Source organism: Rattus rattus, chromosome 2 (assembly GCF_011064425.1).
Source record: "Rattus rattus isolate New Zealand chromosome 2, Rrattus_CSIRO_v1, whole genome shotgun sequence".
Taxonomy (NCBI): Eukaryota; Metazoa; Chordata; class Mammalia; order Rodentia; family Muridae; genus Rattus; species Rattus rattus.
This window is the reverse complement of record NC_046155.1, coordinates 176,951,332-176,969,055: the sequence shown is the minus strand read 5'-3', so window position 1 is coordinate 176,969,055 and position 17,724 is coordinate 176,951,332. Positions and strand designations below refer to the sequence as shown.

The following is a 17,724-nucleotide window of genomic DNA, read 5'->3' as shown; positions in this document are numbered from 1 at the left end:
GAGGAAAGGAGACTCCTAAAGTACAGACTTAATAAATGGTTCTCCCACGACACTTGTTTAAAACTGAGATACAATTCACATACTATGTATCCATTAAGATGGTTATAATTACACAAATACAAGCCAACCAACCAACCAACCAACCAACCAACCAACTAAAAAGCCAACAATACTCAACAAAGTAATCAATCAGGACAAGCATTGGAAAGATTTAGAGCCTATCTTAGTTTGGGTTTTATTGCTGTGAAGAGAGAAGATGACCATGGCAACTCTTATAAAGAAAAACATTTAATTAATAGTGATACACTTCCTATACCAAGGCCACAGCTACTTCAAAAAGGCCATAGCTCCTCGTAGTGCCACTCTCTATAGGTCAAGCATTCAAACACTTGAGTCTATGGGGGCCATACATTTTAAAACTACCTCAGAGTTTTCTGCATCACATCTACTACATATGACTTGAAGACTAGTCTTGTATTCTCTCAGAAGTTAAACAGAGTTATCTTATGATCCAGTGATTCTGAGACTCTTGTGCTAGTACTAAACAAAAATTAAAAACCTAAAAGAAAAAGAAAATTGAAAACTTACTGTCTTAGCTACATTTTATTGCTGTGATAATTTACTATGATCAATTGAAGAAAAAGTTTAATGAACCGTACAGTTTCAGAGGGTGAGTTTATGACCATCATGGTGTAGAGCATGGTACTAGACAGGCAGGCATGGCATTGTAGCTGTAACTGAGAGCTTGCCTTATAATCTACAAGCATGTGGCAGAGAGAGCATGAGAACAAGAGTGAAAGAGCGAGAGAGCAAGACACACACACACACACAGAGAGAGAGAGAAAGAGAGAGAGAGAGAGAGAGAGAGAGAGAGAGAGAGAGAGAGAGAGAGAGAGAGAGAGAGAGACCTTCTCCAATAAGGCCACACCTCCTAATCCTTCCCAAACACTTTTACCAACTGGGAAACAGACATTCAAATATATGAGCTTATGCAGGCATTCTCATTTAAACTCTCACATTTTTGTTCATTTAGGTTCTCATATGTGAATGTTTGTAACAGCTTCATTCATACTAGCTCCAAAACAGAAACATCTTAAATGTCTATTAGTTGAAAAAATGGCCCAATTCTTTGAGGTCACTAGGCACTAAGTGCAGGGCCTTTTGAATTTATTAACCACAGTAGTTGTACAATATATGCCAGATGAAGGAGCTTTAGAGAATGCAGGTGTCTCAGAATAGGTCTGGAGAGTGGGGGCACTTGCACTTGGGATGAACTGTCATTATTCTATTTCCTTATAACATTCCTGTTTGAAACTCTTAGAAGCCTCCAGGAGACCTTCCATCTTACCCACAAACAAAATATCTACAACTGGTGAGTAAGTAGACATTTAAGTCTCAATATAAAAGGGGCATAAGGACCTGTGGAAGCTCAATGAACCAGCTTAGGTTAATGCTAGGGCTCTGAGGCAGGAGTGGGTAGGTGGGGGAGCACCCTCATAGAGGCAGGGGTAGGGGGTAGGGGGTAGGGAGATTGTGAAGGGGAAATTGGGAAGGGGGATAACATTTGAAATGTAAATAAATAAAATAACCAAAAAAAAGGGGGCATGAGGATGGGTTTCTCTTCCCTACCATCAAAGACTATCTATAGTCATTTTTCATTGAGTCATAATTTCATGTAACCTTGGCTGACCTCAAACCCATTATATAGCATAGGATGACTCTGAACTTCTGTTTCTCTTGTTTGCACCTCTTGTGTACTGGAATTTCAGGTATTTGCCATCACACTCAGTTTATGTTGTGCTGGGGATCAAACTCAGGGCTTGAGGCATGCTAGTAAAGCACTTTACCAACTGAATTATCTTTCTGGTACCCATTTATATTATTTTTTATGGCAAGTTTCCACTGTGTAACCCTGGCTGACTTCAACTTGCTATGTAGGCCAATTGTCCCCAGAATCAGAAATATTCACTGGACTCTGCTTCCTAATTGCTGGGATTAAAGATGGGCGTTAGCACTGCTGGCCCCTTCTTTTTTTTTCTCCATCTTTATTGAAATGGGTATTTCTTATTTACATTTTAGTTGTTATTCCCTTTCCCAGTTTCCAGGCCAACATCCCCCTAACCCCTCCACCTCCCCTTCTCTATGGGTGTTCCCCTCCCCATCCTCCCCCCATTACTGCCCTCCCCCTAACAATCACGTTCAGTGGGGGTTCAGGCTTGACAGGACCAAGGGCTTCGCCTTCCACTGGTGCTCTTACTAGGCTATTCATTGCTACTTATGCAGTTGGAGCCCAGGGTCAGTCCATGTATAGTCTTTGGGTAGTGGCTTAGTCCCTGGAAGCTCTGATTGGTTGGCATTGTTGTTCATATGGGGTCTCAAGCCACTTCAAGATTTTTCAGCCCATTCTCTGAATCCTTCAACGGAGGTCCCGTTCTCAATTCAGTGATTTGCTGCTGGCATTCGCCTATGTATTTGCTGTATTCTGGCTGTGTCTCTCAGGAGAGATCTACATCCGGTTCCTGTCGGCCTGCACTTATTTGCTTCATCCATCTTATCTAATTTGGTGGCTGTATATGTATGGGCCACATGTGGGGCAGGCTCTGAATGGGTGTTCCTTCTGCCTCTGTTCTAAACTATGCTTCCCTATCCCCTCCCAAGGGTATTCTTGTTCCCCTTTTAAAGAATGAGCGAAGCATTCGCATTTTGATCATCCGTCTTGAGTTTCATGTGTTCTGTGCATTTAGGGTAATTCAAGCATTTGGGCTAATAGCCACTTATCAATGAGTGCATACCATGTGTGTTTTTCTGTGATTGGGTTACCTCACTCGGGGTGATATTTTCCAGTTCCATCCATTTGCCTATGAATTTCATAAAGTCATTGTTTTTGATAGCTGAGTAATATTCCATTGTGTAGATGTACCACATTTTCTGTATCCATTCCTCTGTTGAAGGATATCTGGATTCTTTCCAGCTTCTGGCTATTATAAATAAGGCTGCTACGAACATAGTGGAGCACGTGTCTTTGTTATATGTTGGGGCATATTTTGTGTATATGCCCAAGAGAGGTATAGCTGGGTCCTCAGGTAGTTCAATGTCCAATTTTCTGAGGAACCTCCAGACTGATTTCCAGAATGGTTGTACCAGTCTGCAATCCCACCAACAATGGAGGAGTGTTCCTCTTTCTCCGCATCCTCGCCAGCATCTGCTGTCACCTGAGTTTAGGATCTTAGCCATTCTCAGTGGTGTGAGTTGGAATTTCAGGGTTGGTTTGATTTGCATTTCCCTTATGACTAAAGATGTTGAACATTTCTTTAGGTGTTTCTCAGCCATTGGGCATTCCTTAGCTATGAATTCTTTGTTTAGCTCTGAACCCCATTTTTTTTAAATGTGAGAACCTTATTATTTTATTTTATTTTCTGTATACATGCTCTGGAAAAATTTCCCAATATTATGTTCAGTGGTGGTGGAAAAAACAAGAATGTCTATTTTGACTTGTAGAAGACCTTAGGAGAATTTACCTTCACAGTACAAACAATCTCTTTTGTAGAAGATTAAAATCTTTATAAATGAATGGCATTGACTATTATAGAACATTTTTCTGCATTTGTTAAAATTGACATGTCATCTTCTTTTTTTTTTATTAACTTGAGTATTTCTTATTAACATTTCGAATGTTATTCCCTTTCCCGGTTTCCGGGCAAACATCCCCTAATCCATCCCCCTCCCCCTTCTTTATGGGTGTTCCCTCCCCACCCCCCCCTTGTCGCCTCCCCCCAACAATCACGTTCACTGGGGCTGAACCCCATTTTTTAATAGGGTTATTTGTCTCCCTGGAGTCTATCTTCTTGAGTTCTTTGTATATTTTGGATATGAGCCCTCTATCAGTTGTAGGATTGGTGAAGATCTTTTCCCAATCTGTTGGTTGATGTTTTGTCTTAATAACAGTGTCCTTTGCCTTATAGAAGCTTTGCAGTTTTATGAGATCCCATTTGTAGATTCTTGATCTGAGAGCATAAGCCATTGGTGTTTTGTTCAGGCAATTTTCTCCAGTGCCCATGTGTTCGAGATTCTTCCCCACTTTTTCTTCTATTAGTCCGAGTGTATCTGGTTTGATGTGGAGGTCCTTGATCCACTTGGACTTAAGCTTTGTACAGGGTGATAAGCATGGATCGATCTGCATTCTTCTACCTGTTGACCTCCAGTTGAACCAGCATCATTTGCTGAAAATGCTATCTTTTTTCCATTGGATGGTTTTGGCTCCTTTGTCAAAAATCAAGTGCTCATAGGTGTGTGGGTTCATTTCTGGGTCTTCAATTCTATTCCACTGGTCTATCTGTCTGTCTCTGTACCAATACCATGCAGTTTTTATCACTATTGCTCTGTAATACTGCTTGAGTTCAGGGATAGTGATTCCCCCAGAAGTCCTTTTATTGTTGAGGATAGTTTTAACTATCCTGGGTTTTTTGTTATTCTAGATGAATTTGCAAATTGTTCTGTCTAACTCTCTGAAGAATTGGATTGGTATTTTGATGGGGATTGCATTGAATCTGTAGATCGCTTTTGGTAAAATGGCCATTTTTACTATATTAATCCTGCCAATCCATGAGCATGGGAGATCTTTTCATCTTCTGAGGTCTTCTTCAATTTCTTTCTTCAGAGGCTTGAAGTTCTTATACAGATCTTTTATTTGCTTGGTTAAAGTCACAGCGAGGTATTTTATATTATTTGGGACTATTATGAAGGGTGTCGTTTCCCTAATTTCTTTCTCAGCTTGTTTCTCTTTTGTGTAGAGGAAAGCTATTGATTTATTTGAGTTAATTTTATACCCAGCCACTTTGCTGAAGGTGTTTATCAGGTTTAGTAGTTTTCTGGTGGAACTTTTGGGATCACTTAAATATACTATCATATCATCTGCAAACAGTGATATTTTGACTTCTTCTTTTCCGATCTCTATCCCCTTGATCTCCTTTTGTTGTCTGATTGCTCTGGCTAGAACTTCAAGAACTATATTGAATAAGTAGGAAGAGAGTGGGCAGCCTTGTCTAGTCCCTGATTTTAGTGGGATTGCTTCAAGTTTCTCTCCATTTAGTTTCATGTTAGCTATTGGTTTGCTGTATTTGGCTTTTACTATGTTTAGGTATGGGCCTTGAATTCCTATTCTTTCCAGGACTTTTATCATGATGGTTTCTTGAACTTTGTCAAATCCTTTCTCAGCATCTAATGAAATGATCATGTGGTTTTGTTCTTTAAGTTTGTTTATATAATGGATTACGTTGATGGTTTTCCTTATATTAAACCATCCCTGCATGCCTGGGATGAAGCCTACTTGATCATGGTGGATGATTGTTTTGATATGCTCTTGGATTCGGTTTGCCAGAATTTTGTTGAGTATTTTTGCGTCGATGTTCATAAGGGAAATTGGTCTGAAGTTCTCTTTCTTTGTTGGGTCTTTGTGTGGTTTAGGTATAAGAGTAATTGTGGCTTCATAGAAGGAATTTGGTAGTGCTCCATCTGTTTTAATTTTGTGGAATAGTTTGGATAGTATTAGTATGAGGTCTTCTACTAAGGTCTGATAGAGTTCTGCCCTGTTGGGAGACTTTTTAACGACTGCTTCTATTTCTCTAGGAGGTATGGGCTTGTTCAAATGTTTTATTTGTTCCTGATTTAACTTCGGTACATAGTATCTGTCCAGGAAATTGTCCATTTCCTGCAGATTTTCAAGTTTTGTTGAATATAGGCTTTTGTAGTAGGATCTGATGATTTTTTTTAATATCCTCTGAATCTGTTGTTATGTCTCCCTTTTCATTTCTGATTTTGTTAATTTGGACACACTCTCTGTGTCCTCTCGTTAGTCTGGCTAAGGGTTTATCTACCTTGTTGATTTTCCCAAAGAACCAGCTTGTGGTTCTTTTGATTCTTTGTATAGTCCTTTTTGTTTCTACTTGGTTGATTTCAGCTCTGAGTTTGATTATTTCCTGCCTTCTACTCCTCCTGGGGATGTTTGCTTCCTTTTAGGTGTGCTGTCAAACTCCTGATATATGCTCTCCTTCGTTCTTTCTGCAGGCACTCAGAGCTATGTGTCTTCTTCTTAACACAGCTTTCATTGTGTCCCATAAATTTAGGTATGTTCTACCTTCTTTTTCATTAAATTCTAAGAAGTCTTTAATTTCTTTCTTTATTTCTTCCTTGACCGCATTATCATTGAGTAGAGCATTATTCAACTTCCATGTATAAGTGGGTATTCCTTTCACTCCTTCTTTAAAAGCGGAACAAGAATACCCTTGGCAGGGAATAGAGAGGCAAAGATTAAAACAGAGACAGAAGGCACACCCTTTCAGAGCCTGCCCCACATGTGGCCCATACATACACAGCCACCCAATTAGACAAGATGGATGAAGCAAATAAGTGCAGGCGGACAGGAGCCAGATGTAGATCCCTCCAGAGAGACACAGCCAGAATACAGCAAATACAGAGGCGAATGTCAGCAGCAAACGACTGAAATGAGAACAGGACCCCCGTTGAAGGAATCAGAGAAAGGACTGGAAGAGCTTGAAGGGGCTCGAGACCACATATGAACTACAATGACAAGCAACTAGAGCTTCCAGGGACTAAGCCACTACCCAAAGACTATGCATGGACTGACCCTGGACTCTGACCTCATAGGTAGCAATGAATAGCCTGGTAAGATCACCAGTGGAAGGGTAAGCCCTTGGTCCTGCTAAGACTGAACTCCCAGTGAACATGATTGTTGGGGGCAGGGCGGTAATGGGGGGAGGATGGGGAGGGGAACACCCATAAAGAAGGGGAGCAGGAGGGGTGGGGGATCTTGGCCCAGAAACCGGGAAAGGGAATAACATTCGAAAAGTAAATAAGAAATACTCAAGTTAATAAAAATAAATAAATAAATAAATAAATAAATAAATAAATAAATAAATTTTAGCACTACAAAAAAAAAAAGTTGGCATTCTTGCCTTATTGTTCTTGAAGACCAGCTTTCGCCGGCGATGGTCTGATAGGATGCATAGGATTTGTTCTACACTTGTGTATCTGGTGAGGCCTGTTTTATGAGCAATTATATGATCAATATTGGAGAAAGTACCATGAGGTGGTGAGAAGAAGGTATATCCTTTTGTTTTAGGATAGAATGTTCTATAAATATCTGTTAAATCCATTTGGTTCATGACTTCTTAGTCAGTCTATGTCTCTGTTTAATTTCTGTTTCCATGATTTGTCTATTGATGAGAGTGGGGTGTTGAAATATCCTACTATTATTGTGAGAGGTGCAAAGTGTGCTTTGAGCTTTAGTAAGATTATTTTTATGTATGTAGGTGCCTTTGTATTTGGAGCATAGATATTTAGGATTGAGAGTACAATTTGGTGGATTTTTCCTTTGATGAATATGAAGTGTCCTTCCTTTTTTTTTTTTTTTTGTTGACTTGTGGTTGAAAATCATTTTCATTCCACATTAGAATGGCTACTCCAGCTTGCTTCTTCAGATCATTTGCCTGGAAAGTTGTTTTCCAGCCTTTTACTCTGAGGTAGTATCTGTCTTTGTCTCTGAGAATTTTTCCCTGTAGGCAGCAAAATGGTGGGTCCTCATTGTGTATCCAGTTTGTTAATGTTTGTCTTTTTCTTGGAGAATTGAGTCCATTGATTTTGAGAGGTATTAAGGAATAGTGACTGTTGCTTCCTGTTTTATTCGTGTTTGGATGTGAGATTATGTTTGTGTGCTTGTCTTCTCTTTGTTTTATTGCAAATCGATTAGTTTCTTGCTTTTCCTAGGGTATAGCTTGCCTCTTTATGTTGAACTTTACCATTTATTATCCTTTGTATGACTGAATTTGTAGAAAGATATTGTGTAAATTTGGTTTTGTCATGGAATATCTTGGTTTCTCCATCTATGTTAATTGAGAGTTTTGCTGGATATAGTAACCTGGGCTGGCCTTTGTGTTCTCTTAGGGTCTGTATGACATCTGTCCAGGATCTCTTGGCTTTCATAATCTCTGGTGAGAAGTCTGGTGTAATTCTGATAGGTCTGCCTTCATATGTTACTTGACCTTTTTCCCTTATTGCTTTTAGTATTCTTTCTTTGTTTTGTGCATTTGGTGTTTTGACTATTATGTGACAGGAGGAGGTTCTTTTCTGGTCCAATGTATTTGGAGTTCTGTAGGCTTCTTGTATGTTTATGGGCATCTCTTTCTTTAGGTAAGAGAAGTTTTCTTCTATGATTTTGTTGAAGATATTTACTGATCCTTTGAGCTGGGAGTCTTCACTCTCTTCCATACCTATTATCCTTAGGTTTGATCTTCTCATTGTGTCCTGGATTTCCTGTATGTTTTGGGCCTGTAGCTTTTTCTGTTTTACATCATCTTTGACAGTTGTGGCGATGATTTCTATGGAATCTTCTGCTCCTGAGATTTTCTCTTCTATCTCTTGCATTCTGTTGGTGTTGCTTTTATCTATGGCTCCTTTTCTCTTCCTTTGGTTTTCTATATCCAGAGTTGTCTCCCTTTGTGCTTTCTTTATTGCTTCTATTTCCATTTTTAATTCCTTCACCTGTTTGATTGTGTTTTCCTGGAATTCTTTCAGGGATTTTTGTGATTCCTCTCTATAGTCTTCTGCTTGTATATTTCTGTTTTCCTGCATTTCTCTAAGGGAGTTCTGTATTTCTTTCTTGAAATCCTCCATCATCATGATCAAATGTGATTTTAGATCTAGATCTTGCTTTTCTGATGTGTTTGGATATTCAGTGTTTGCTTTGGTGGGAGAATTGGGCTCTGATGATGCCATGTACTTGGTTTCTGTTGCTTGGGTTCCTGCCTTGCTTCTTGCCATCAGGTTGACTCTGGTGTTACCTTGTTCTGCTATTTCTGACAGTGGTTAGACTGTCCTATAGGTCTGTGTGTCAGGAGTGCTTTAGACCTGTTTTCCTGTTTTCTTTCAGCCAGTTTTGGGAACAGAGTGTTCTGCTTTCAGGTGTGTAGTCGTTCCTGTCTACTGGTCTCCAGGTGTTCTTGGTGCCGTGTATCCTGAGTCCACCAGGCAGGCCACTTGGAACAGAAAATTTGTTTTTACCTCTGTTCTTGTGCCTGAAGTTGCTCCTCAGATACGGCTTTCAGCTCTCTATGAGGGCAGCAACCTGAAGGGCCTGCCCCGCCTTCGCTTGGGACCCTGTGCACAGGGGGCCCAGAGAGCACTAGGCGTTTTCCTCTAGAGTCAGAAATGTGGGGAGAGAGTAGTCTCCTCTGGCTTCCCAGGTGTGTCTGCCACTCTGAAGGTCTATCTCTCTCTCCCACTGGATTTGGGTGCAGGGAGCTTTTTGATCATGTATCTTCAGATTTGGGCGGTGTCTGGACAGCAGGGGACCTGCAGCTTGAGTGTCCCTATCTTCCTGTTCCTAGAGGCCCTATACAGTTTCCTCTTGGGCCGGGGATGTGGGCAAGGGTAGGCAGTACTGGAGATCTCTCCTGCCCTGCAGTCTCAGGAGTGCCCACCTGTCTGGGCGGTGAGCTCACTCTCCCACAGGGTTTGGGAGCAGCCTCCTGGCCCCTTCTATGTTTTGTATACATAGCCAAAATGTGATTTTATATTTATTTTTTTATTTAAAATTTTTACATACAATATATTTTGAGCATATTCTTTCCTCTTCACAATTCCTTCCAGATCAACCACACATTTTGATTGAAATATGTCCTATGAATGTCAAGTGTGGATTTTTTACTTGTTGCATGCTGTTAGTGCTTATAAATATCAAATTTTTGAAGTATTTCATATTTTGGACTACCAGATTAATAATACTAAATATGCCTTATTATTTGTAAGTCAACCCATTGTATGGTAGTACCAATTCCACTGGACAGATGGGAAAATTGACTCACAGATGTTGAGGTACTTTTCAGAGATTTCCTTATATAAGTCTATACTGGGCAGTCAAATCTGGACAGCCTAACTCTATGGATTGTGTTCTTAAATGTGATGGACTTCTGCTTCACAAGCATGTGAGCACATGTTTGTCTCCAGCAGGGGAGATGTTTCCATTTGTTTATACTTGTCCCTTATTTTTTATTCTCAGAAAAGCCTATGAATATCACTGTCTCTCCAGAGGGGCCAAGCCCTCCATTTGGTAAGTGGTCTTGTTCATATCCACTTCGTTTGCATCCCATCTCTTCATGCAGACTATTTTCCCTGTGCATGGAATCTGTAGATCTATAATTTTGGAGCCTGGTCCATAAATCATTAAGGGGAGTAGAATATTAATATATGAAGGTTCAGAATTTGTCAAGAAAATTTAGTGAGAAGGTTGAAAATTTCCAAATAGTCAAATAAGGACATTCCTCATATCCCTCACTCTCTCACAGATATCTTCTTTTATAAGTCAGTAATATAGTAAGGTATTGATTGTATCTGAGGAGAGATTGTATTAGGATTCAGGAAGAGATCTATGAGAGCATCATTGTATAGAGAATTGGACTTAATTCTGTTTTGATCCTTGTTTGTGATGGTAGGGATGATCATTTTTTCTATTTACTTTAATTATTTTATTTATTTACATTTCAAATGTTGTCCCCCTTCCCAGTCTCCCTTCAGAAATCTCCCTACCCTATCCCCCTTCCCTTTGCTTCTGAGAGGTGCTACCCCACCCAACCACCACCACTCCCATCTCACCCCTCTAGCATTCCCCTTCTCTGGGTCATCAAGCCTCCACAGGAGCAAGTGCCTCCCCTCCAATTGGTGCTAGATAAGGAAGTCAGTCCTATGCTACATCTGTAGTGGGAGCCCTGGACAGGCCCATGTTATACTCTTTGGTTGGTGGTTTAGTCCCTGGGAGCTCTGAGGAGTCTGGTGAATTGATATTGTTAGTCTTTCTATGGGGTTTAGACTGAGACGCTCTGTATCTGTGCACAGCCTGCACTTGATAGCTGCACTATGCCCTAGGAAGAGAATGTCTTGTGGCTAGGAAATTGGTTCTAAAGGGAATAGCATTCCAGTCTACTCTCAGCTCTGTCCTATGTGTGCATACCTATAGAGAGGTGGACACAGTGAAGGAATGAAGAACACCTGTGTCATGTTTTTGAAAATAAATGGATCTGGATAAATAGTAACTGAAGCTAATCTACATTTTTATAAGTTTAAAATAATTTTTGTTTTTAAACTTAGTTTTATCTGGGTGTTACTATTGTTCTGTTTTTAATTGTTTTTTCAGATTTTGTGCATATGAGTGTTTGTCTGCATGTGTGTATGTGCACCATATAAATGCCTGGTGCCCAAGGAGGTCAGAAGAGGTCTTCAAAACTTCTGGGATAGGGAAACTGAAAAACATAACATTTGAAGTGTAAATACATAAAATATCGAATAAAAACATTCATCTTTTTTCTTTATTGTTTATTTTTTATTTACATTTCAAATGTTATCCCCTTTCCTGGTTTTCCAGACATAAGCCCCCTATCCCATCCCTCTCCCCTTCTTCTGTGAGGGTGTTCCCCTCCCCATCCACCCCCTCTTACCACCCCGTGAAATTCCCTTACATTGGGGGTTCCAGTCTTGGCAGGACCAAGGGCTTCTCCTTCCACTGGTGCCCAACAAGGCCACCCTCTGCTAAATATGGAGCTTGAGCCATGGGTCAGTCCATGTATAGTCTTTAGGTAGTGGCTTAGTCCCTGGAAGCTCTGGTTGGTTGGCATTGTTGTTCTTATGGGGTTGCAAGCCCCTTCAGCTCTTTCAATCCTTTCTCTAATTCCTCCAACTGGAATCTTGTTCTTACTTCAATGGTTTGATGCTAGCATTCACCTCTGTATTTGACATGCTCTGGCTGTGCCTCTCAGGAGAAATCTATATCCAGTTCCTGTCAGCACGCACTTCTTAGTTTCATCAACCTTATCTAGTTTTGGTGACTGTATATATATGGGCCACATGTGGGGCAGGCTCTGAATGGTCATTCCTTCAGTCTCTGCTCTAAACTTTGCCTCCATATCCCCTCCTATGGATATTTTTGTTCCCCTTTTTAAGTAGGAGTGAGGCACCCACACTTTGGTTGTCCTTTTTGAGCTTCATGTGTCTGTGGATTGTATCTTGGGTAATTCGAGCTTTTGCGCTAATATCCACTTATCAGTGAGTGCATACCATGTGTGTTTTTCTGTAATTGGTTACCTCACACAGGATGATATTCTCTAGTTCCATCCATTTGCCTACAAATTTCATGAAGTCATTGTTTTTGATATCTGAGTAGTACTACCTTGAATGGAATCTCAAATTATGAATATGGAGTGGGGCATGGAGATGATCCTTGTAACATCTGTTGCTAACTTTCTTCTTTCCTTTAGGTTTTGCTCATCAGCACTATGCCAAGGGGAATCTGGTCCGGATATGCCTTGGTGTCATGATTATAATGTTCTTGGTGGGGTTTCTGGCAGAGGATTGGCACAGTCGGAAGAAACGCCTACAACACAGGATCAGAGCTGTGCAAAGGCCACTGCCACCTCTTCCACTGGCCTAGAAATAACATGGCTTTCAGCATAGGGATTGACCAGATGCTCATAACCATGGACATCACCATTAGAGCCACAGGCATAGGCAGTTTATATAAAAAATGAGTGTGGAGAATAAATATGAGGCAGAGCCAACAAGGTAGGATGGAGGGTCATGAGCTTTATTGATCAATCAAGCAGTTGAGCCAATTTCTACTTTGCCCAAAGAACTCCACATGGGATGGAAAAGTCTAGGGGAAGTTTCTTCTGATATCTTGTACATTAGATATCTTAATAGATCTGTGTAATGGCCTTTCTTCAACCTTCTCTTACATGGATTCAATAACATTTTACAAAATGCCTGTTTTTCCACAGCTGACCTGCTCCATATTTGTGCCAATCACTTGTTCTCTAATAGTCTGTATACTCTGATAGTCCATAGCTTTAGCCTTTACCCTAACCTCATCTTAAGCCATAGTCATGTCTACTTTTTAGAAGGGAAAAGTGCCATCCAGAAAATTGGGTAGGGTGTTATTTTTTATTATTATATAATTATTCATATGATCAGCCAGTCTTTTTCTTTTGTTTACAGTAGATATATTTTGAAACTCAAAATGGATGCCTAAAACTATAGAAAGTACCAAATCCTGTAGCCATTGTGATTTTCTTACATATATTCTTGCATTTGAGTCCATTAAAACAAGAAGTATCTGACTAGAATATCTGTGACAGTTGATCCAAACAAGATGGCTATTATATCTTCACACATAGGCAGGCAATGTATACATATCCACAATGGTGATTTATTTTCGGAAATGTAATAGTGTGGGATTGTGTAAAACTTTTATTTCTACATATTTTCCACTTAATATTTTCAACCTAAGGTTGAATACATGTGAGGGAAACCATATGAAACAAAACCACACAGGAGGGGACACTCTTGAAAACCATATCTGTGACTTCCCTGTATTAGAAAGAGTCTTAACTTTATCTGAAAGGCCAGCATAGTAAAATTCAGAAAGGTTGGTAATAATTATTTCTGGAAGATGAGGATTGTGAAGGGAATGATGGAAGTACTATTAACGAGTTCAGGACAATATATTTTTTAGTGTGATGAAGATGTTTTTGAACTAGAAAGAGTGATGGTTGTCCAATATTGTTGAGCCATTGACGAGTTCACTTAAAACAACTAGTAAGGCAGCTGAGAAAAGTAGTTAGTGCTATACTAGCACTTGGGAGGAAAGGTAAGAGGATATTGAGTTCAAGGCTGGCTTTGTACTACATATGATTCCCCATCTCAAAAACAAATGCAATCTTGTGATAACAATGTATTGTGTATTTAAAGGACAGAATAATTTTGAATGTTTTCAACAGAAAAAGATATATAATGTACATATGTATACCCCATAAAATGTACAATTTTAGTTTTTGTGTGTTAAATATTGATTTTAGCGGAGGGTAATTTATGTTTTATGAATCATATCCCCAAAAATATTAAAAGAAAAACCTGTCTCTTTGGTATCCATCATTTCTACATGGGTTGTCTCTTCTAGGAAACTGTGTAGAATTATCTAGAAAATGCATGCTCTTTGCTGTCATCCTGCCTTCCAGCCAGGGGTTGGTCCCTTCCTGCAAACTGAAGTTTCTATTTTGCTGGTGTTTTATGTCTCAGATAAGTCTCTGAAACGATGGAAAGGGTAGCTGTTGCCTTTTGTATGGACACATGTGGTCATGTGCACATCTATATCCACACCCACACAGAAACACTGCTATTGAGACTTTTTTGGGCTTATGTATTTTTTTGTAGTGCTTTTGTTGGAATTTAAGACTTCCCATATGTTAGGCACATGTTCTCCCACTGATCTAGATGTTTCTGTCCTGGAATTGTTAAAGTAGATAAACCTACACTTTTAAAAATAAGATAAATTGATAAGAATGTATACTTTTTGTCCCAGTTTAATTTTACTCTTTAATTAATTTTTCTTAATTTTCTTGGATATTTTATGTATTTTTACATTTCAAATGTTATCCCCTTGCTACCCTCTCCCATTACCTTTTCCCTCCTCCTGCTTCTGTGACGATGCTCCCACTCCCACCCACCCACTCTAACCAAAACATCCTGGCATTGCCCTACATTGGAGAAATGAGCCTTCATAGGACCAAGGGCTTTTTCCTCCTATTGATGCTGGACAATACATTCTCTGCTACATATGTGGCTGGAGTCATCGGTCCCTCCATGTGTACTCACTGGTTGGTGGTTTAGTCCCTAGGAGCTCTGGTGGAGTCTGGTTGAATGATATTGTTGTTCTTCCTATGGGGTTTCAAACCCCTACAGGTCCTTCAGTCTCTTCTCTAACTCCTCCATTGGGGTCACCTTGTTCAGTCCAATGGTTAGATGAAACTATCCTCATCTGTATCCGTAGGGTTCTGGCAAAACCTCTCAGGAGACATCCATATCTGGCGCCTGTCCACAAGCACTTCTTGGCATCAGCAATAGTGACTGGGTTTGGTAGCTGCACAAGGGATGGATCCCCAGGTGGGGCAGTCTCTGGATGACCTTTACTTCAGTCCCTGCTCCACTCTGTGTCTCCATATTTCCTCATATGAAAATTTTTGTTCCCCCTTCTAAGAAGGACTGAAGCATCCGTACTTTGGTCTTCCTTCTTGAGCTTCATGTAGTCTGTGGATTGTATCATGGGTATTCTGAGCTTTTGGGCTAATATCCACCTATCAGTGAGTGCATACTATATGTGTTCTTTTGTGAATAGGTTACCTCACTCAGGTTGATATTTTCTAGTTCCATCCATTTGCCTAAGAATTTCATGAACTCAATGTTTTTAATAGCTGAGTAGTACTCCATTGTGTAAATGTACCACATTTTCTGTATCCATTCCTCTGTTGAAGGATATCTGGGTCCTTTCCAGCTTCTGGCTATTATAAATAAGACTGCTATGATCATAGTGGAGCATGTGTTCTTGTTATATGCTGCAGCATCTTTTTGGTGTATTCCCAGGAGTGGTATAGCTGGGTCTTCAGGTAGTACTATGTTCAATTTTCTGTGAACCTCCAGACTGATTTCCAGAGAGGTTGTACAAACTTGCAATCCCACTAACAATGGAGCAGTGTTCCTATTTCTCCTTGTTCTCACAAGTATCTATTGTCACTTCAGGTTTTGATCTTAGTCATTCTGAGTGGTGTAAGGTGGGATCTCAGGGTTGTTTTGATTTGCATTTTCCTGATTACTAAGGATGTTGAACATTTATTTATTTAGTTTCTTCTCAGCCATTTGGTATTCCTCAGTTGTTTATCTTTGTACCCTATGTTTTAATATGATTATTTGATTCTCTGGAGTCTAACTCCATAAGTTTTTGTATATTAGTTATTAGCCCTCTATTGGATGCAGGATTGGTAAAGACCTTTCCCCAATCTGTTGGTTGCTGTTTTGTCCTATTGACAGTGTCCTTTGCCTTACAGAAGCTTTGTAATTTTTTTTGGCAGAATGCTTACTATTGTGGTGTATATTCTGCTACTAAGGAGAATTAAGGACAGAAAAATTATTAAAAATAATTTTCTGAAAGTGTTGTTCAAAATAAAAAAGACTTGTTTTTAAATCCAGTGTGTATGTGGGTATGTGTACATTAGGGCATTGCCTACAGAGGCCAGATGAGCGCATCAGATACTCAGTGCTAGAGTTACAGGAAGTTGTAATTACCTGATGTGAATGTTGAGAACTGAGTTTGGGTTCTCTGGAAGAGCATTATGTCCTCTTAGCTGCTCATCCATCTCTCTAGACAATGACAGAAAAATTTTTTCCTCAAGGAAAAGGACATGTTAATGGAGAGGAGTTCTTACATAGCACACCTATTTGTACTTAATACATACATACATGCATGCCTACATACATACATGTCAATTTCAAAATAAATGTTATAACAAATTATTACAAATCTTTCAAAATAATAAAAACCTAAGTAATCTTGAATGGAAATATTAATATTACAGGTAGTTTGAGACTAATGGTCAAGAAACCAAAACACAGCACAATAATCCAGCCATTCAGTCTTCCCCTAACCCCACCTCTAAAAATAAGAGAACCAGCAAAGAATGTCAAGAGTAGTGGCCTCTAATGTTTTCATGGGGGCAGTCGAGATATGTTGATGCCTAAGATTTTTCTAGTTACCCAAATATTACATCTGATGGATACACCAACACTCAGGGGTAAGTATGGGGAAATGGGGATCCACTTCTGCTGCTACTTCTTGTTTTAAATTTTTTGAATATAATTCATATTTATTTCATGATTGGGAAATCTAAGAAGGATTAGCTATTTTTTTCCATCTTTATTAACTTGAGTATTTCTTATTTACATTTCGACTGTTATTCCACTTCCCGGTTTCCGGGCCAACATCCCCCCAACTCCTCCCCCTCCACTTCTCTATGAGTGTTCCCCTCCCATCCTCCCCCATTACCCACCCTCCCCCCACAACAATCACGTTCACTGGGGTTCAGTCTTAGCAGGACAAGGGCTTCCCTTTCACTGGTGCTCTTACTAGGCTATTCATTGCTACCTATGAGGTTGGAGCCCAGGGTCAGTCCATGTATAGTCTTTGGGTAGTGGCTTAGTCCTGGAAGCTCTGGTTGGTTGGCATTGTTGTTCATATGGGGTCTCAAGCCCCTTCAAGCTCTTTCAGTCCTTTCTAAGACTCCTTCAACAGGGGTCCTGTTCTTAGTTCAGTGGTTTGCTGCTGGTATTCGCCTCTGTATTTGCTGTATTCTGGCTGTGTCTCTCAGGAGAGATCTACATCCCATTCCTGTCAGCCTGCACCTCTTTGCTTCATCCATCTTATCTAATTGGGTGGCTGTATATGTATGGGCCACATGTGGGGCAGGCTCTGAATGGGTGTTCTTTCTGCCTCTGTTCTAAACTTTGCCTCCCTATTCCCTCCCAAGGGTATTCTTGTTCCTCTTTTAAAGAAGGAGTGAAACATTTGGTCATCCTTTTTGAGTTTCATGGGTTCTGTGCATCTAGGGTAATTCAAGCATTTGGGCTAATATCGACTTATTAATGTGGCATACCATGTGTGTTTTTCTGTGATTGGGTTACCTCACTCAGGATGATATTTTCCAGTTGCATCCATTTGCTTATGAATTTCATAAAGTCATTGTTTTTGATAGCTGTGTAATATTCCATTGTGTAGATGTACCACATTTTCTGTATCCATTCCTCTGTTGAAGGGCATCTGGGTTCTTTCCAGCTTCT

At 39.9% G+C, this 17,724-nt stretch overlaps 1 protein-coding gene across 1 annotated transcript in view; it reads left to right on the top strand.

The window, feature by feature from the left end:
• Gp6 (glycoprotein VI platelet) overlaps window positions 1-13,593 on the top strand; it is a 38,242-nt gene extending 24,649 nt beyond the window's left edge. Inside the window, exons 5-7 of the mRNA XM_032895212.1 lie at window positions 1,322-1,372; window positions 10,073-10,123; window positions 12,321-13,593. Coding sequence (XP_032751103.1) covers window positions 1,322-1,372; window positions 10,073-10,123; window positions 12,321-12,493 — 275 coding nt within the window. The 3' untranslated portion in view covers window positions 12,494-13,593. The remainder of the gene's footprint in view (window positions 1-1,321; window positions 1,373-10,072; window positions 10,124-12,320) is intronic.
• The last annotated feature ends 4,131 nt before the right edge of the window (window positions 13,594-17,724 follow it).